The sequence below is a fragment of the Stylophora pistillata genome, chromosome 3, assembly GCF_964205215.1.
Source record: "Stylophora pistillata chromosome 3, jaStyPist1.2, whole genome shotgun sequence".
NCBI classification, from domain to species: Eukaryota; Metazoa; Cnidaria; class Anthozoa; order Scleractinia; family Pocilloporidae; genus Stylophora; species Stylophora pistillata.
In genome coordinates this window covers 15,180,001-15,198,448 of record NC_142521.1, presented here as the reverse complement: position 1 = coordinate 15,198,448, position 18,448 = coordinate 15,180,001, and the positions used below count along the sequence as shown (strand labels likewise).

At 39.3% G+C, this 18,448-nt stretch overlaps 2 protein-coding genes across 5 annotated transcripts in view; one reads left to right on the top strand and one right to left on the bottom strand.

Moving 5' to 3' along the window:
- The first annotated feature begins 171 nt into the window (after positions 1-171).
- LOC148734692 (uncharacterized) lies at positions 172-1,077 on the top strand. The gene has a single exon (XM_088752813.1). It carries the CDS (start codon positions 172-174, stop codon positions 1,075-1,077), a length of 906 nt encoding a protein of 301 aa, XP_088608939.1.
- A 2,316-nt stretch (positions 1,078-3,393) lies between these two features.
- Positions 3,394-18,448, bottom strand: part of LOC111340175 (uncharacterized) — a 24,297-nt gene continuing 9,242 nt past the window's right edge. For 2 of the 4 annotated variants that reach the window (XM_088753830.1, XM_088753831.1), the window contains 6 exons: positions 16,068-16,188; positions 15,896-15,975; positions 12,048-13,266; positions 11,631-11,723; positions 11,215-11,280; positions 3,394-10,693 (listed from right to left, as the gene is read on the bottom strand). In XM_088753830.1, the coding sequence (XP_088609956.1) occupies positions 5,256-10,693; positions 11,215-11,280; positions 11,631-11,723; positions 12,048-13,266; positions 15,896-15,975; positions 16,068-16,173 (7,002 nt within the window). In that variant the 5' untranslated portion in view covers positions 16,174-16,188 and the 3' untranslated portion in view covers positions 3,394-5,255. The remainder of the gene's footprint in view (positions 10,694-11,214; positions 11,281-11,630; positions 11,724-12,047; positions 13,267-15,895; positions 15,976-16,067; positions 16,189-18,448) is intronic. The other 2 variants (XM_088753832.1, XM_088753833.1) reach the window with 2 other exon arrangements.

The following is an 18,448-nucleotide window of genomic DNA, read 5'->3' as shown; positions in this document are numbered from 1 at the left end:
GATTTGATCATTTCTCATCACCACCAAAAGGTTGGCCACCTCGCTCAAGAGTACGTACTGTCTAGCTTACGACAATACTATTGGATAATCAAGGGGCGTTCAGCTGTGCGTCGAGTGATTAGTGGCTGTTTCTAGTGTAAGAAACTTGGTGCAGTTCGTGGAGAGCAGTTGATGGCCGCCCTGCCAAGGGAAAGACTAATATCCGGAAAGCCACCGTTCACATACGTAGGCGTAGACTTCTTTGGCTCCTTTTATATACGTCAAGGTCGTTCGAACGTGAAACGTTTCGGGTGTCTGTTTACTTGCCTGGTCGTCAGAGCCGTTCATATAGAGGTCTTGAACTCTCTTGACACTGATTCATTCGTTAATGCGTTACGAAGACTCATGAATTTACGAGGATGTCCAGTTACCGTTTACAGTGACAACGGGACGAATTTCCAAGCAGGGGAAAGAGAGTTACGCGAGTCATTGAATGATTTAAATCAAGAATCAATCCACAGGTTTCTTCGTCAGAAGAATATAAGATGGAAATTCAATCCTCCTACAGCCTCACACATGGGTGGGACCTGGGAGCGTACGATCAGATCCGTGCGCAAGATCCTGAGAGCACTGCTAGTACAACAACTCGTCTGTGAAGAAATGCTCCGAACCTTGATGAGCGAAGTTGAAGGGATCTTAAATGGCAGACCGTTGACTCCAGTCAGTAGTGATCCGAAGGACCTGGAGCCTCTTACGCCAAACCATCTGCTCTTGTTAAGAGCCAACCCAAATTTGCCTCCTGGAGTCTTCAACAAAGAAGAAATGTATAGCAAGGGACGCTGGCGTCAAGTCCAGTACATGGCCAATTTGTTTTGGAAGCGCTGGTTAAAGGAGTATTTGCCAATCCTCCAAGAGAGAGCAAAGTGGACCAAACCTCGCCGTTGCTTAGCAAACGGAGAGCTGGTTCTAATTGCAGATGACAACATTCATCGAGAAAGATGGCCGTTAGGCCGAGTAACCGAAGTTTTCACGGGAAAAGACGGAAAAGTCCGACAGCCAAGGTGCAAACAGCTACCACAATTCTTACAAGACCAGTGACTAAACTGTGTTTCTTAGAGGGAGAAAACAAAGCTTAAAAAGAGAAACTGAACCTGTTGTTAAGAAGAATGCAATGGAATTGAAAATCCATACTGTAAAAGGATGGACTTACTCTCGTGTCGGATAATAGTTACGTTAAGTAATGAACTGTGGACTTTAGTGGTTCATTAGGGGGGCTATGTAGCCACGAGAGTTATTTTTTTTATCAGTTCTGTCGTTCGTCTTTGTTAATTGTAATTAGTGTAAATAGTTCTCGTCTCGATAGTTCAGTTCTGTATTTATTACTTTGTATTTTTTCGTGCTGTCAAAATGTAAATTAAGTTTGTCAGCGTTGTTTCATGTAATCGCCTTTGAGTATTGTGTAGCCTTGTTTAGTCTATTGTTTTAGCCTTTATCCGCTATATAACATCGTAGTTGTAAGTTTCATTCAGTCGCTGTTATTCCGGAGTGCCGTACAGATCTTGTAAGTAGTTACGCTTTCGTTTGTATTTTCCTGTGGTTTTTCGTAATCCTTTCGTTGCATTTTAGTTTCGTTGGGTTTAAGTTCGCATTGTTAATTCTGTATTTTTTTGTGTTATGTACAAGTGAATCGTCGAGATTAAAAAAGGTACGTATTTCAAACTGTGACGGAGTGTCAGTTGCACCATAGTTCAATGATAGGTAAATGAGGCTATGTTTTATGCGGTTTTCTGAAAAATTTTAATCAAAATACATAAGTCGTAATAGCCCCAGGAGGCAAAATTTTTATAGCGATTTTGAGACAGTTCATTAGACAGTGAGTGGAGCACCAACACTGAGATGGATAAATGCACCAAGACAATCAGCAAATGTCATATATTTTGATGCCATTTTCCGATGACAGTTAACTAAAATGATAATGGAAATATATCTAAGGCTCTAGCTGTGGCAAGATGGTATACTTTATGAAGAATACCAGCCAAAATTAGCATAATACTCAAATGCGATAAAAAATGTTCAGCCAAAAGTTTTAATATTTAAAATTGTTCATCGAAGTAGAAGTGAATAATTGTTCTAGTGTACACCACCACACAGAAACTGAAAAAAAAAATTATTTCTATAAATTAAACTCTTGATGCGTGATTATGTCCCAACGGCTGCTGGGAGGTAAATAGTACTTGTACTTCGTGATCACTCCACGGTAGCCATGAGCCATGTTTTTTCTAAGTAATCATGACTGAAAATAAGCAAAATATTAAATCCGCCAGGAGAAGGTTATTTCATGTTTAAGGTGATGTCCATTCCAACATTTCACATCACCCTCGATTGCTTCCATCTAAATCACCTTAAGCCCTGCAAAATGAACCCTTTACGGCTTACCTTGTCTGTAAAGGACCGCTTTAACTAAAAGCCTCGCAAGAGAAAGGGCGTCGTAATAGGCCATTTGAGACCAAGTGTAAAAAAAAGAGCACCGTAAACTTGCGTACCCATTGGGTGTCTAGTTTTTATTCAATATTGTTGAATGGAATTTAACATAGTTAACGACTAAGAACTTATCTGGTTAGCAGTATTTTGCTAGCGTGCTGTTAGCGTATTAGCCCTCTGTTAGCGTTTGCACAGCGTTTGCGTGTGTTCGGTAGCATTTGCAGCAACCATGTGGTTGTCGGTGCCCTGGAGAGGTCCTATCCTGTCTAGCGTTTATCCCTATCAGCGCACGCGTTGCTCTCCCACGTGCTCGCATTGTGTTGGCTGTACTATAGCGTTCCCTCCCTCCCTTCCCCAATTGCTGTTTTTTCGTTCAGGGGTTTGTATCTGGTTTAATATCTATCCACTTATTTACTTCTTTGTTTCTTGATTTTTCTTCCACTAAGCATCGGGCTCTAGTGTGACGGGTGTTTGTCAGAGCCTTAAAGCTTGACTTATGGCTGGGTTGTGGATTGAGCTGGCCAGTCGGGTGTTCTAGTGCCTTGGGTGCGACTGCGATTGCAACCCTCAGGCCCCTGGGGTACCTGAACCCTATTAGTTACCTGGGCGTTAATGCAGGATTGGTTTGGGGTCTAATGATTACCCCGTCACTATTGTATTTGTACACGAATATAGCAGACGAAAGTGCCAGGAGGGGAAAGTGAAAGGATCGACTTTAGGAAGGTAATAAAAGGAATGCAGTTGTTAATTTTTTCTTCTCATGATTGTTAGTTATGTAAGTATATCAAATAATGTGGAAAAAGGGAAACCTTTCCATTCAATATCAGCAAGAATATATATAAATAGAGGAGCTCTGAAATCATGGAGAAACAATGACAAAAATTGAAGGCAACGGCGTGAAACTTTTAAAGAGACAAATATGACTGAGACAAGTTTGCTAGAAAGCCAATTTTTACTTCTGCCAAGAACCTACTGCAGTATATTAATCCAGTAACAAGGAAATTGAATAGTATGCTTGTCCTACGAAAGCACTTCGTCATAAAGTACATAATGTATAAAAAAGTATATAAAATTAAGACTATTTAAGTCCATAGTTAACGCATGTCGTAATATTATCTTCGAACACATTTGTTTCATTGCTATTATGTAAGCAGACTTTCCAAAACCGCTCAGGTAAGACTCCAATGAAGAAACAAATTACGCCACACGAGCTGGACATGCACATCTTTTATCAAAACTTGAGGTACTACAAATTTATTTCACTCCTCTCTAGACCTAACGAATACTATTCCAGAACACTTTTTTTGATAAAAATAATCCCAATTTGGTAGTAAATGGTTGTACAACGGAAAATTTATCTCGCATATAAACCGTCTCGAGCAGACTACCTGGGAAGTTACCTTACTTTACTTACGCTCGCTGGTTTTGTGATGGTATATACCCGCGAAGCTCAATCTCCCATCTAGCTATCTACCATCACGCAACCAACCCGCGTAATTGAAAGAACTTTGAGACCGGAATACAGCACAAATTATAGTACAAGGGCCTTCTGGTTCAGATTCGATCCACCGGCGCATAAGTCAATTTGACTCGGCCAATGAAAACTCTGGAAATGCATTATATCACGCTTCGGTATTTAGCATCATGTTTCCAATACATCACATACTTTATTTTATCTGTTCGTTTAATTTCTTTTACAAGGGCGTAATATTGTAATGAACTTGATTAAGATATTGAAAAATAATATCTACAAACTCTTAACCTTTTTCGGCTTATTTAATATTGTAAAATCATCTTTAGAAACGTTTTCCAACATCTTGTTGATAATATAAATTGGATAATACAATACCCTTTTGGGAACTGTTCTCGTACGTTTATATAGCCAACTCGAACTAGCAAAATTAAACCCTTAACTCTCTCGAAGGGAACTACATCCTATTGGTAGAGACACTACATTTATATGGTTAACCTGAAAAACGTCGTTGTAGGTCTATAAAAACTTGGAACAACCTATGTGCCGTTAGGTGTTTTAAGACCAAACTCGAGTCCAGGAGAAATTTACTTTAAACTTTTCACCAGTGATATCGAGCTGCCTTTCAAGAATGTGTTCTTTGCGTGTTGCTGAACCTTTCAATTGTTGTAGTATTTCTGTTGGATTTCTAATTTTTTTGTGACAAGATCTTTTGTGTATATATTTACGAACGGTAAATAGTAGCGCTGTCTCTATAATTTCGTGGGCTCTCTTTGGGAGTTTACTGGATGTTACCCTATGAACCTATGAACAGTTAATTGAAAAGATCATTATAACCTTAATGACTTAAGTGACATAGTAAAAAGGTTATCGCAGCGTTCTGGAAGTTGTGCGAAATTGTAGAATCATGAAACATCGCTCAGAAGGGTTCCACAATGTTCTTCTTTACAACAGCAAGGATAGTCGGCACATACTTTTTTATGTCGGAAAACAAGAATTATCAAAAATTTTTTACTTTTCTTGTTCAAGCACTAAATTTGCGCAGACGTTCAAAGGAAACCCCTTAAGTCATCCTTACTTTGAACATGGTGGACCAACTTCGCTCAAACAAAGACTAATTGTTTCATTAGTTCTCTATTGCTATAAGTTTCGTAACTGGAATTAAAAAATTAATACAGTCACGAAACCCTATCTCACGGATTTCACGGATCAGTGGATGATGGCATAAGTGAAAGCAAGTTGATGCTGGTTTCGATGTTTCGAGCAACTATTTCTTCATTATTCCGAAAAATAGGCCCTGAACCACTCGATCAAGTCATATCCGCTATTGAGAAGGACTTTTCAGTTCGCAGAGTTTCACTATGCATATCAAATTGGTGGACGAATAGCAAACAATTTTTTCTTCATCCGGGGACAATGCCATACATACGACGGTGTCCAGTGGAATCTTTTTGAATCCAATCGCTTTACACTCGATTGTATCCCAGAAGAAAACCATGCCATCGATACCATAGGAAATTAGATAACGATTTTCCTTAAGAAACCGACAAAACTCTATTTTACCAAGATGGCCTTGGAGGACTCTCTTAGAGAAGTTGACATCTGATACATTTCGACGATAGACAAGAATCATGTTCGCGATGCAGCAGATAAGGAGCTGGTTGTCTGACGAGACAATACATTGACTGAACCTAAGGGAGTGGTACATCTCCTCCACATGGAGTGTTGTCGATAAGTGACAAGAGCTTTCACCATATTTCCAGATCTCAATCAGATACTTACCGCACAGTATAACCTCTTGTTTGCCAGACGAAAGGCAACAACATTCAACAACGACCAATTTCTGTGACTTCACACTACCCGAAATGAACTGCCCCACAATGTCCCACACATCGCCACGCGTAAAGCTTTGCGAATCCTGGATACAAAAGAGAAGTGAGGCACTGTCGCCTGAAAATGTAAAGGACGAGATCGTGTAACCAAATTCTTCTGTGAATACTTTGCAAGTCTTCTTACGTCTAAAATCTGTAAAGGTATATAGCATCAACTTGTTTCTGTGGTGAATGGCAATATGCCTTCCGTCTGGAGAAAGCGCGCAATTCTTCACTTGTGAGTCAGATGTGTCGAGAAGAGACTTGCAAATGAAGCTAAGGCCATCTTTAACTTCAGCGGTCTTCCAAAAGGAAACCATCAAATCAGAACCAACAGCTAAAACTGTATTAGCTGAGCAAAACGCTGCTGCGATCGCTTTTTCCACCACAGGCAACTCTACTGGTGATGCCGGAATAAACTTGAAAGGGCTAAATAGATTCGAAAAAAGTATGGCTCTCTCTTCTGTATCGCTGCGAAACAAATAGCCACACTCGTATTGTCCTGTGAAATAAATAATGTTATTGTTGGATATACTGGTCAAAACTGTACCTGTCTCGAGGGACAAAGCGTGTAACAAACCATTATCGGTCAAATAAACCAAATAGGAGTCATCTTTTGTGAATGAGAAGCGCGCGACGTTACCAATATCACGTTGCGGCGTAGCATGGTCACACGAGAGCTCTCGATTGCTTTTTCGCAAAACATGTTTGTTTCGAAAACCATCGGCCTCTAGCACCCATTTTCCTCCTGGTGAATGGCAAATGAGAACATCTTCGTTCACTATAGTCTCGACATCGTGAATCGCTTCTAGGAAGTTCGCGTAATTCTCACACTTAATTGATCCGTGTTGGAACTCTTTTACCAAGTAAGGGTCCATCTTCATATTTTCTTCCTTCAGTGCTCTCAAATACGACTCCCATACTCCTCGATAAAGCTCTTTTTCCAACTGGTCACTAAGTTTTCTTGTCAGGAGATTCACCCTAAGCCAGCGGTATTTCTTCATCAAGTTCTCTCTACCTTTGAGCACAAGCTCATTTTCCACCCATGCTGTCCAACATTGCGCATCTTTGACCTCATGGTCTCTCTCTTTATTTAGCTTTATCTCCACATCATGCGTAAGCTTTCGCTTCCTCCCTTTTAGTGTCTCGAACCTTTTCTTCGCCTCATCCAGCTCACTCATCGCAGAGCGAAATTTCTCCATTTCACTTTGTTCACTAACAGAGAAAAGCGGCGTCGAAATACCAGAAGTAAGTTGTGGTATTTTTTGCAGAAGGCTCTGAAGCTCCTCCTCAGCTGTTTGGATTACCTCAAGCTGTTGGAGTTTGTGGAATCGGAGTCTCACCCAATCCAATTCTGTACTTGTCAGCTCACGCCCACGTTCATGACAGTTCCACCGCATCCGGATGTCTGCCAGCCATCCCTTCAGCTTCTCTTCTTTTGTAGGTTTGTCTCCTATCTCATTCTCGAACTCACGCTCGCATTTAATTGGGAAAATAAATTGGCCCTTTTCACTCTCCTCCATCTCTTTCTCCCACCTACGTTCCTGCTCGAGTACAAACTTCAGCACTTGATAATCTCTGAACTCCATTACATCAATTTCGTGTCGTGACCCACGCTCTCGTTCAAGTAGGAACTTCAGCTTCTGTATCAAATTCAACTCCCCAGGATCAGGCTCCTGTCTTCGGCGTCTCTCCAGCATCCGCTTTAGTTCTTCTAAACAAGCTAACTTATTCTGCAATTCATGTACTCGTTTAACTGGCAACTTCAGCCCTTGTTTTAGCTTCAACTCCTGTTGATCGATTTCCAGACCCCGCTTTCTCCCAACCAATTCATGCTCCACCTCGCACTTTCCTTCAAGTAACTTTAGCTCTTCCCTTAACTTTGGTTCCAAGTCCTTCACCTCCAAGCTCAGTTTATCCTCCAGCTGCGCCATACATTCTCGTGTATACACCACATCAAGTTTCAGTACCCACTTCAACTCTAGTTGGGAAACTATCTCACCCATCGTATTGTGTTCAAGTTCAATTTCGGCTTCTAGCTTTCTCTCCAGCATCTGTACTTGTTTCTCTAGCTCATCCTCTAGTTTTTGCTTTCTTTTTTGCTCCAGGTCTCTCTGTTTCAGGTAGTTCCCTGTATCTCTCCTCCTCTTGTCTCTGTTTACGTTTAACTTCAGCTCTTGCCTTCTTTGGAGTAACCTCTGTGGCTCATTCTCTAGCTCCCCTGAATCTTCCTCCTCCTCCTTCTTGAGTCGTTTCAATTCACTTTCTAAGTTATGGTTCACTCTCCGCTTTAGCTCTTCAGTCAATCCCAGAACCATGTCTCTCTCCAGCAGATTCTCTAATAACTCCTCCACTTTGACAGTACGTTCCGCCGTGAGGTGTGGAATCTTTGCTGGCTTCAACTCCTCCGGCGGTTCCCACCGAAGTTTGAGGCTCAAACCGTCCTCTAGGTATCGAATAGCTGTTATTATGGCAATGTTACAAATGGAAAAATTGGAGCACGCTATTTCCATTGCCCATCTGTTAACAAAATACGACACATGACAGATGTAAGTAAACGGCTCTAACTGAACATCTCGCACAAACGCACGTTCCAACCCAGGCCTACCAGTCTTAAGATCCCAAACCTGCCATCGGAAAATAAATGGGTAAATCTCGATGATTTTTTGACGAATTGCTGTCAGGGACGCCTCTTGGTACCCTTTGTCTGTAAGTGAACTTAATCTATAACAAAAACGGCACACACTTGGAATATATGTTGACTTCACCTCAGGCTCGGCTAGGTTTGTTTTCAATGAGAGACAATTAAGCAGGCATTTAATTGGTCCCACGCCCACTAATTCCTTATGAAGACTCATAACCACATCACGGCTCTCTTCAATCTCCTTCACAGCCCACAGTGCAAGTAAGTTGCAAAGACAAGTATTTCCTGACCTATTGCATGAAAGATTCTCCATGTTTCGTTTCACCACAATGGACTCTCCATCACGAGTAAGAAAGCCCAACTGGTAAACCGTTGCATTCCACTTAAACTGAAGAAAATCCTCCACGCATTTTCGCTCAACAGAAAACCACTTGTCAAGCCGACCTAAAAAAATGAACTCGTTGTCACGAGAATACTCCAAGTGACTGATAGTATGAATGATCTTCTCGCTTATCTCAAAAGGGCCATTTTCTCTTTGTGCACTGTATGTATCAAAAAACAGAAGTCTCCGATTCTTGGCCCCAACAATTGTTATCTTATCAGATGATGTGGCAAAACAATGCATATCAGCGATTGCAGGGTCTGGGAAAGCAAAAACCGTGCATTCTAAACAAGGGACTGGCAATTTGTAAAGCAGAAACGTTTCTTGAACGGCATTGGAAGCCGTTCGTAAACAGGAGTGCAAAAGTTGCGGGCATTCAGAAAGAACAAAGGCATTTACTGACAGTACCCGCGTAATCTCTTGAAGGAGATCTTGTTTCTTTTTATCATCGACATCCAGGCAGCCACTGATAAGCTTTAAATCATGAAGCAGATGATATATCTCAGTTTTTCCAGAGAGCAATCTTCTCTCTAATAAATGATAATTTGTTAAACATGTAAACACAAGCTCCAGCCAATCTTTTCCTCCAAAGTGACACAAGAAGCGAACCGCGACGCGCATCACATAGTCCTCCAACTTAACGTCAATGGATGTGCATGGTGATGGTGATTCTTGGCCAATTGAAGAGAGGATCTCAACTACAACTTCTCTAAGATACCCACCTGCTATCTTCTTACAAATGAATAATTCGCGTGGAGCCTTTGTGTCGTTTGTCAACCAGGCGGGAACTAGATTGTGCAGGAAAGTTAATGTCTGATCAGGAGTTCGTAACACCAAAAATTGCGATACAGCATCGATCACTTGTTGCTCATCATGATTTGAGTTTTCCTTGTTTAGGATGAAGGAAATAACCGAGACAGGAAGCGGAGATGGGGCTACGATGGCACAACCAAAGAGCTTCTTGAAGACATTCTCTCCCACGTGGTCATAGACGCGGCGAACATTCTGCAGAAAGAATTCTTCAATGTCTCCCGGGAAAAGATCGTTTAAATTACTAATTTTTTTAGCAGAATCAAGAGCATCTTTTAATTCTTCCACGATGTAATATGCGTACAAGAACAATCCGTCACATTTTTGGGACACATCGTCAACCGAGATACTAACATAAGAGAAATCAATTCTCTTTTTCAAAAAGTTTTGGATATCTTGCTCATGCTGCTGATAAAAGTTCTGCTCATGGTTGCTGTTACCGGCACAAATGTTTATACAGGGGTTGTATCTCTTCAATCTTGATTGAACAGAATCCTCGGGACGACTGGTGATAAAGAACACAAGCCATTCGGGCAGCAGGGGGAAACGGTGCTTAATAAGATCAAGAAAAGCTTCCCTGGATTCGTATTGTGTCTCATCTAAGGCGTCAATAATGACTAACACTTTCTGATGACGTGGCCTACAAATACTTAATGGCTCATGTAATAGTTTAGTAAACAATTCCCTTACACCGAGTTTAGAATTATCTAACAGCATTTTAACCCCATCTTCTCCCCCTACGATTTCTTTATACTTATCATTACAAGCGCACAATTGATGGGCAACAGTTCCAAGGAGATTCCTGGGGTCGTTTCTGGTACCATCGTTATGACGGCAAAAGTATGCTGCACCCAACTGTCTAGTATCTCTCATTCGCTTTGCCAGGGCTCCGGCTATAACACTTTTACCGACTCCTGGGTCGCCAAGTAGAACATAAGCTCGAGAGTCTCCAGGATCACGGAACCAGGCGTTGAAGTCATCAAAGAACCACTGTCTCGTATCTGGATCATGTCGTTTGGCAAAAAATGTGATGTCTGACTCGAAACAGGAGATCTCTGAAATTGACATTTACGAATATGGTTCTATCTTCTTTCCACAAATTTACATATGGCAAACGTACCAAATACATACCGCTATAAAGCAAGAAAGACGTTTTGACTATAAACACTGAATGTAAGAAACTTACTTTCTCGAAATCTGGGTAAAAAATGGTAGTGCAAGTAGCTCTAGCTTTAAGGGCAGCACTCTTTACTCAGAGCTTGATATGGCTCTCTTAAGGAATTAGCTGACAATTGTTAGAGGGTGTGATTCAGTCTATTACGAGTAGTTTCAAATGTTCATATAAAAAACGTAGCAAACAAAGAGAGGAAATATCAGGTAAAATTTTCGGCGATTCTTGCGCAGTTTGGGGAATCTTAAATCTCGTGTTCCGTCTAAAAAACCCACCCTTCTTCACCAAAAAAATTGAGAATCTTTAGCTTTACACAAAGCTGAAACGAACGGTTGCTTAAAAAAATAATAGATATGTTAGTAAGCAAATAAATATATGAGGATTTGTCTGTGAATAACAACTTACCAACAGGCACCTTGCTATGAAACGTTCCTGAAATCACATTTGCTTGGCCTTCATACCCACAGTGTTCTGTAAACAAAAAATATAACCATCACTTTCACTGTTTTTTACCTTAACTCGCATTTCAAAGTGTATCTTACTTTTTTAACTGATCTGGATAATTCACTGGCATGAGTGCTGTTTAGGTAAAGTTTCTTTGGTCCTTGCAAAAATTGATCAACAAACTAAATGTAACACCTTATTGCTGAATCGTGTGTACCGTAATCGGGTTTCACCTTATCTCGAGCAGATAACTTCTTCCTTTGTAAATAACTGACTGCAAAAACGGCTTTGCGTTGAAAATGATCATGTTTTTTTCAGCCGTGTAAGCAGAACGGCTCGTCAAACAGGATAGGGTGTGTTACTGTAATGAGCCTTACCTGTGTGGAGTTTTTCACTTGTTAAGTCCATCGTTTGAGTAGCTTGAAGAGTGGCAGAGACAGCAGAATGAGACGATGCCGTTCCAGAAGCATCTGCGATACATAGGGATAATGGGGAGAAAACCATTATCAACGCTTAATAGCTTAAAATGCTATGAAATACAAGCAGATTTCTTTAGATTAGTGTAAGCTCTCACTACTTATTAACTGACCCAGCTTTTATCGTTTAACCCCTAACTAAGGTATCAGGAATCCACACACGATTTGTCGATAATCCATCATTAAAATTAAGAAAAGCCACCATTAAACCAAAAGCACAGATCTTTGTATACAGGTACTCAATAAATCAAACGTACCCGTTCAATGGTCAAAGAAAGACATTTTACTAATGTTCATTCTGAGATTTATTATACTCACCATGACACATTCTGACCATCTTGTCAACAAGGAATTTACATTGATTGGACCAGCTGTATTTGCTCTCGTAGCAAGTACGTAAAACTTTAGCCTCCTGAAGTCGCTGCTGCCTGTCTTTCGTCCAGATGTTTTTCATCTCTGCAGCCCATACCTTGGGATCCTCCGAATTTATCACAAATGATGAGCCAAATGGTGTTTGACTTAGGGCTTTTCCAAATCCAGAGTTACTACTGACCAACACAGGCACTCCAGCCGACAATGCTTCTAGACCAGTTAACCCAAACCCTTCTGTTCTCGAAGGCATCAGTGTAAGGTCAACTTCATAGAACAATTTTCTCAAGCTCTCTCGGCAATCAAGGAAGCTTCTTATCTTCAGGCGGTTTTTAGGAACACCACACTTTTCGAAACGTTCTTTTATCTCTTCGTGCTTTCCTTCAGGCGCTCCAACGAAAATAAGACGGGCATTGTCTAACTCGGCGACAGCACTGCCTGCGATGTCGAATCCTTTTAATTGAAAGTCTTCGGCATCCCCACGACCAAACACTAGAACACTGCACCACTCCCTCTCGTTGGCAGCGTGTTCAATATTCACAAATTCATGAAAGACACCAGGAGTGATGTCAAGGATAGTTTGATCTTTCTTGCACCAGCGAAGATATGAACGGAAGGCCTCGCTAAGTTTTGGTCCAACTCCCACAACAAAGTCAGCCATTTCACAAAGCTCAACCTCTGCTTTGTGCTTCTTCTCACCCGTTGAAATTGGGTTTTGGTAGGACTTAAACATGCCCAGTTCCTCTGGGTCGGTGTGAACGACCTGAACCCACTTACAGTTATGCGACTCCCTGATAACTTGTGCCTGACGACCAAGCTTAACACCATGACCAACAATCACATCAACTTTCATGTGATCTGGTGGGAAGCTCAGCCATTCAAGCTCATCATATCCAGGCCGCCTTTCTGCTTTCACAATTCTAATTTTGTGGTCAAGGGCTGCTTGCTTGTCCTCTTCGCTGCATTGTGGCATAAACAGAGTAATTTGAACCTCTGGCCATTTAGCAAGTTCTATGGCCAATTCCCTGTTAATGGTGGAAAGTCCTCCTTTGCTTGATCCCCACTCTGACGCCAAAATTGTAACTTGTAAGATCTTTTGTGACGTGTATGAAAAGTCATTTTCTTCTGATGACCGAAAACAGGATGCCATTTTAAAAGTGGCACACTCCTAAAAGAAAAAAAACAATGATTTCCCGGCACTTCATTTTTAAAAGCAAATGAAAAATGGGAATGACATCAGATGCTGAGCGAATAATATTTTCAATGTGAATTTATCACTTTGAAAACAGTCAACCAACAATTGCCCATTTCCAAATTACCTTTGGCCTCTTTTTCAAAGTGACTCCTTGTGTTCATCCTTTGAAATGATATAAAGTTTTCATTCATATGCAAATTAAACTCATTTTCACAACAAAAGAGGTTGAGCACCAGGCCTTGTTTTGAAAAAGAGGCCAAAAGTAATTCAGAAATGGCCTATTACAACTTAAATTAATTACAATGTGGCTTATCAAAATCCTAATAAGTGTGTACACTATAGCATTGGAATGATTACTAGACAGTTTCCATTAAAGGCTAGTACTTGCAATAATCTTTTTCATATATCACATTACTCCAGATAAAGTTTTTTAAAAGATTCCAGATTCCTCCTTTAATTTTGTCACCTTTGACCTACCATGAGTATTATTCATACTGGCAGGTACAAGGATATTAACTGGAAGTGACTTCACTCCTACCTGCTTTAACCCTTTAACCACTGAGAGTGACTCTAAGCATTTAATTTCTCTTTGCAATATCAGCCCTGAATCAAACATGTCAGTCCCAAACATAAAGGCAATGATCATCAACTAAAGAATTCTTTGATTGTTACACAAATTCTCCTTGTCGGCACCTTAGGAAATTTGTAGAGAACAGTATGGAGGAGAATATGCATACTGATGTTGGGTGTAAAGGGTTACTGACTGTGTAGTTCAAGCTTACTGTGAAACACAGAATGCAATGAACACTGGAAATACTTATAGAATATTTTTTGTGGTTATTACAAAGAGCTGATCAAGCATGAGAAAACTGAACTGCAAACAGTATCAATATTTGCTTAGTGGTTGTGAGGTTTGCTTTGTATGTCCTGTGAACCTTATGGTTATAAGCGGAGAGCACACGTTTTTTTTTTTTGTCAAAGTCAAAATAATATGTGTCAATAGTATCAATATCAATATTTGTATCAGTAGTATCAGTATCAATATTTGCTTAGTGGTTGTGAGGTTTGCTTTGTATGTCCTGTGAACTTTATGGTTATTAGCGGACAGCACACATTTTTTTTTTGTCAAAGTCAAATAATATGTGTTCCTTTCCCCTAAGAGGTGGGCTTCAAATTCAAGGAAGGTCATAAAATGAAAACTCTGTGAGAATTCCTCCTTGAAAACTAGGTGCCTATTCATTAGGTGCCTTTACAAGGAATTAGAACATAGCTAGCAGAGCCGCACAATCCAATTCATTATACGTAAGCCTGCTCAAAATCCCGATAGTGCACACTGATAGAAGGTGCCTATTCATTAGGTGCCTATACAAGGAAATACAGAAGTCATTACATAAAGAGAAAAAGATTTTAAAGCACAGGACCTCCATTTCAGAATCACTCAAAAGCCCATACAGTCGTAAACAAACAAACAAGTCAAAGACAGCAATAATACATGCATATTCAAACATAAATACATACATATGTACAAACTAGTTTATTGTGTATCATACTCTAAGCTATTTGTAGGCAACACTCTCAAGCTAATTTTCGGGTATTAAACCGAAGACAAATTAAAATAGAATGACTTCATGTAATATAAAAATAAAGATTGAGTTAGTTGAGTAATACAATTTCTACACACAGCTTACAAATTTGGTGCTATAATGATTATTAAGAAAGACAAATAGATATCTAAATGTCAGTATAACAGTTAAAAAAATGTGAACCAGATGGACCAAGGGAGTCTAGTAACTTGTAATATCTTTTGTGACGAGTATGAAAGGTGATTTTCTCCAGATGATTGAAAACAGGATGCCATTTTAAAAGTGGCACACTTCTAAACGTAAAAAAATACAGATTTCCAGGTACTTCAATTTTGAAAGCAAACGAAAAGGAAAAAAATGGGGATGACATCAAATGTTGAGCTAATAATATCTACAATATGAATTTTTCACAATTATTTTTGGCCACTTTTTCAAAGCGACTCTTGGTGCTCATCCTTTTGTATAATAATAAGTTTCCATTCACTTGCAAATTGAACTCATTTTCACAAAAGAGGTTGAGCACCAGGCCTTGTTTTGAAAAAGAGGCCAAAGGTAATTTGGAAATGGTTTATTACAACTTAAATTAATTACAATGTAGCTTATCAAAATTGTAATAAGTGTGTATACTTTATAGAGCATAGGAATGATTTTTAGACAGTTTCCATTAAAGGCTAGTAATTGCAATAACCTTTGCCATATATTTCATTACTCCAGATAAAGTTTTCTAGAAGATTCCAGATTCCTCCTTTAATTTTGTCGCCCTTGACCTACCATGAGTATTATTCATATTGGCAGGTGCAAGGAGATAAACTGGAGTGACTTCACTCCTGCATGTTTGAACCCTTAGCAACAAGAGAGATGTCTAATGACCAAGTAAAGAAATGTGTATGCTTACTGGATGTGTTGTGGTACAATTGTACGGCTCAAAAGACCATAAATAATTATTTACATGATTTTGCTACATTCCCAATTTTGTAACTACAGAAATAATGTACAACAGAAAAATACAAAACGCTTACACTTTCATTTATGTTTGCTGCGCTCTTTTTCTTTTTGTCCTGTTTAGATCTCTTGCTGGGCGGATCATTCACTGCTTTATCTATCAGTGACAAATACACAAAAGCATTAAACAAGTAGAATATACAGCTGTACACAAAAGAGAATTTTCACAGCTCCATTCTAAGTTCTTACCAGACTTCCTTTTCGAGTCTGCTTTGCTCTGAAACCACACCTGAGGGGGCCTGGAAAATATTTCATCCTCCTGTTCGATTAAATTGGGTGCCTTGTTCATCTCCATCTCAGAGATCTTCAGCTGAAGAAAAAACAAACAGTTTACCTTTTCTCTTCCATGAGTGACCAAGAAAGAATTTCTCCTAATACTAGATCAATACAATATCAGGCAGACAAGTGATGAGAATAAAGAAAAATATCAATTAGGGGATAATTAGTTGATCCAATACCAAATTCTCCCAACTAAGATCATAAGAATTGTATGGCAGACAGTAAGGAGAATTACTTTTGAGATCTCAGAAGTGAAAGGGTAAAGATGAAAGCATTCAAGTAAGCATTTTCCTATAAAAAAAAACAAAAACTTAGCTAGTCTTGAGATTAAATAGATGAGGAAAAATGCGTCCAGCATTCATTTGAAAAATCATTTCTTTGTACAAAGCTTTAATGCACAAAAGAAAGGCAAGTAACCGTTGACGCCAAAACGCCAACTCAACTCCATAGTGCTGTAAATGGGGTGGGACATGGTAAAATAATTTTGTACGTAACACTTCAATCCCTTCAATTTCCTTATGCTTAAAACCTTAAATCACTACGAGTGACTCTTAATGCATCTAATTTCTCCTCAAAATATCAGCCCTGAATCAAACATGTCAGTCACAGACATAAAGGAAATGATCATCAACTAAAGAATCCCTTGATTGTTAACCAAATTCTCCTTGTCAGCACCCCAGGGAATATATAGAGAACAGTATGGAGAATATGCATACTGATGTTGGGTGTAAAGGGTTAATGACTGAGTAGTTCAAGCTTACTGTGAAACACAGAATGCAATGAACACTGGAAATTAATGGAATACTTTTTGTGGTTATAACAAAGAGCTAATCAAGCATGAGAAAACTGAACTGCAAACAGCATCAATATTTGATTGGTGGTTATGAGGTTTGCTTGTGTGTCCTGAACTTTATGGTTATTAGACTGCACTCATTTTATTTGTCAAAGTCATATATGTGCTCCTCTCCCCTAAGAGGTGGGCTTTTAATTCAAGGAAGGTCATCAAAATGAAAACTCTGTGAGAATTCCTCCTTGAAAACTAGAAGGTGCCTCTTCAAGGTGCCTTTACAAGGAAATACAGAAGTTATTACATACAGAGAAAAAGATTTTAAAGCACAGGACCTCCATTTCAGAACCACTCAAAATCCCATACAGTCGTGTTGTATTCTGTCCGTAACTATGTCTCTTTAATCACATATAGGATAACTAACAACAAACGAATTCAATCGACATCCCTCGCTCGTCACTCCACGTGTCATTACCTCCTTTGGTCATGTGACCGACACAACAAGTCGTAAACAGACAAACAAGTCAAAGACAGCAATAATACATGCATAACATACATACATATGTAACAAGACAGAATGAGCGACCGCACAAGAATGAGAGGGATTCAAAGAATATACTTCTAAAAATACTTTATTAAAGCCAAACTGATAAATGAATAAACAAATAAACGGGAATAACTAGCAGGATACAGTAACCCTCGAACAGAGAAAGTCTTCGTCTTAGATTACAAGTCATCCGATGTAACTTGAAATAACCAACTGAAGGACTAACTAAAACAGCCTCTATTCATGTGAAATGAACAAACGTAGGAAAACATTTTAAAGATTCTACAACTTGCTGCCAAAACTTCGCCCTTCCAAATTGCAGCGCGCGGTAAGGACATCCTGTACTTGTTTCACTCTCAAAATGTGAGAATTATATCAAAACGAACAAGATAATTTTCCGAAAGGAAATTAATTAAAACGGCGTCTGAGAAATCATGTCTTACAAGTAGGTGTAACTTGCGCATATCTGTATAACACCATGATATACTGCATTCCAAAACGATCACTAGGTCACATCCTAAGAGTAGAAAGATTATTATGATAAAATATAAAACAATACTGAAATATAAGAGCCTCTAGTTTATTCAAAAATATGTATCTAGTGACTGTCAAACATACATAAACTTTATAAATGTGTCCTGAAATATCTAGCTGATAGGGTTAAGAACCCCTCTACTAATTAGGGACACAATAACCTATCAACTATTTTCGAATTGAAACTATTTAAAAAAACGCCTAACAATATAATATAGTTAAAAACCTATTAACTAACAACTGATGGGATAACTTATTTAAAAAGATTAAGAATTACAAAGGATGCAATTGGAACAGTTGTCGTCTTCTACCATTACAACTAAATCAAATTTACGAATACGACTTTTAAAACTAAATAATGATGGGAGAGTTCTGATTTTGCTAATGGTAGCTTACTCCACAACTTTGGTCCCAGGTAGGTGA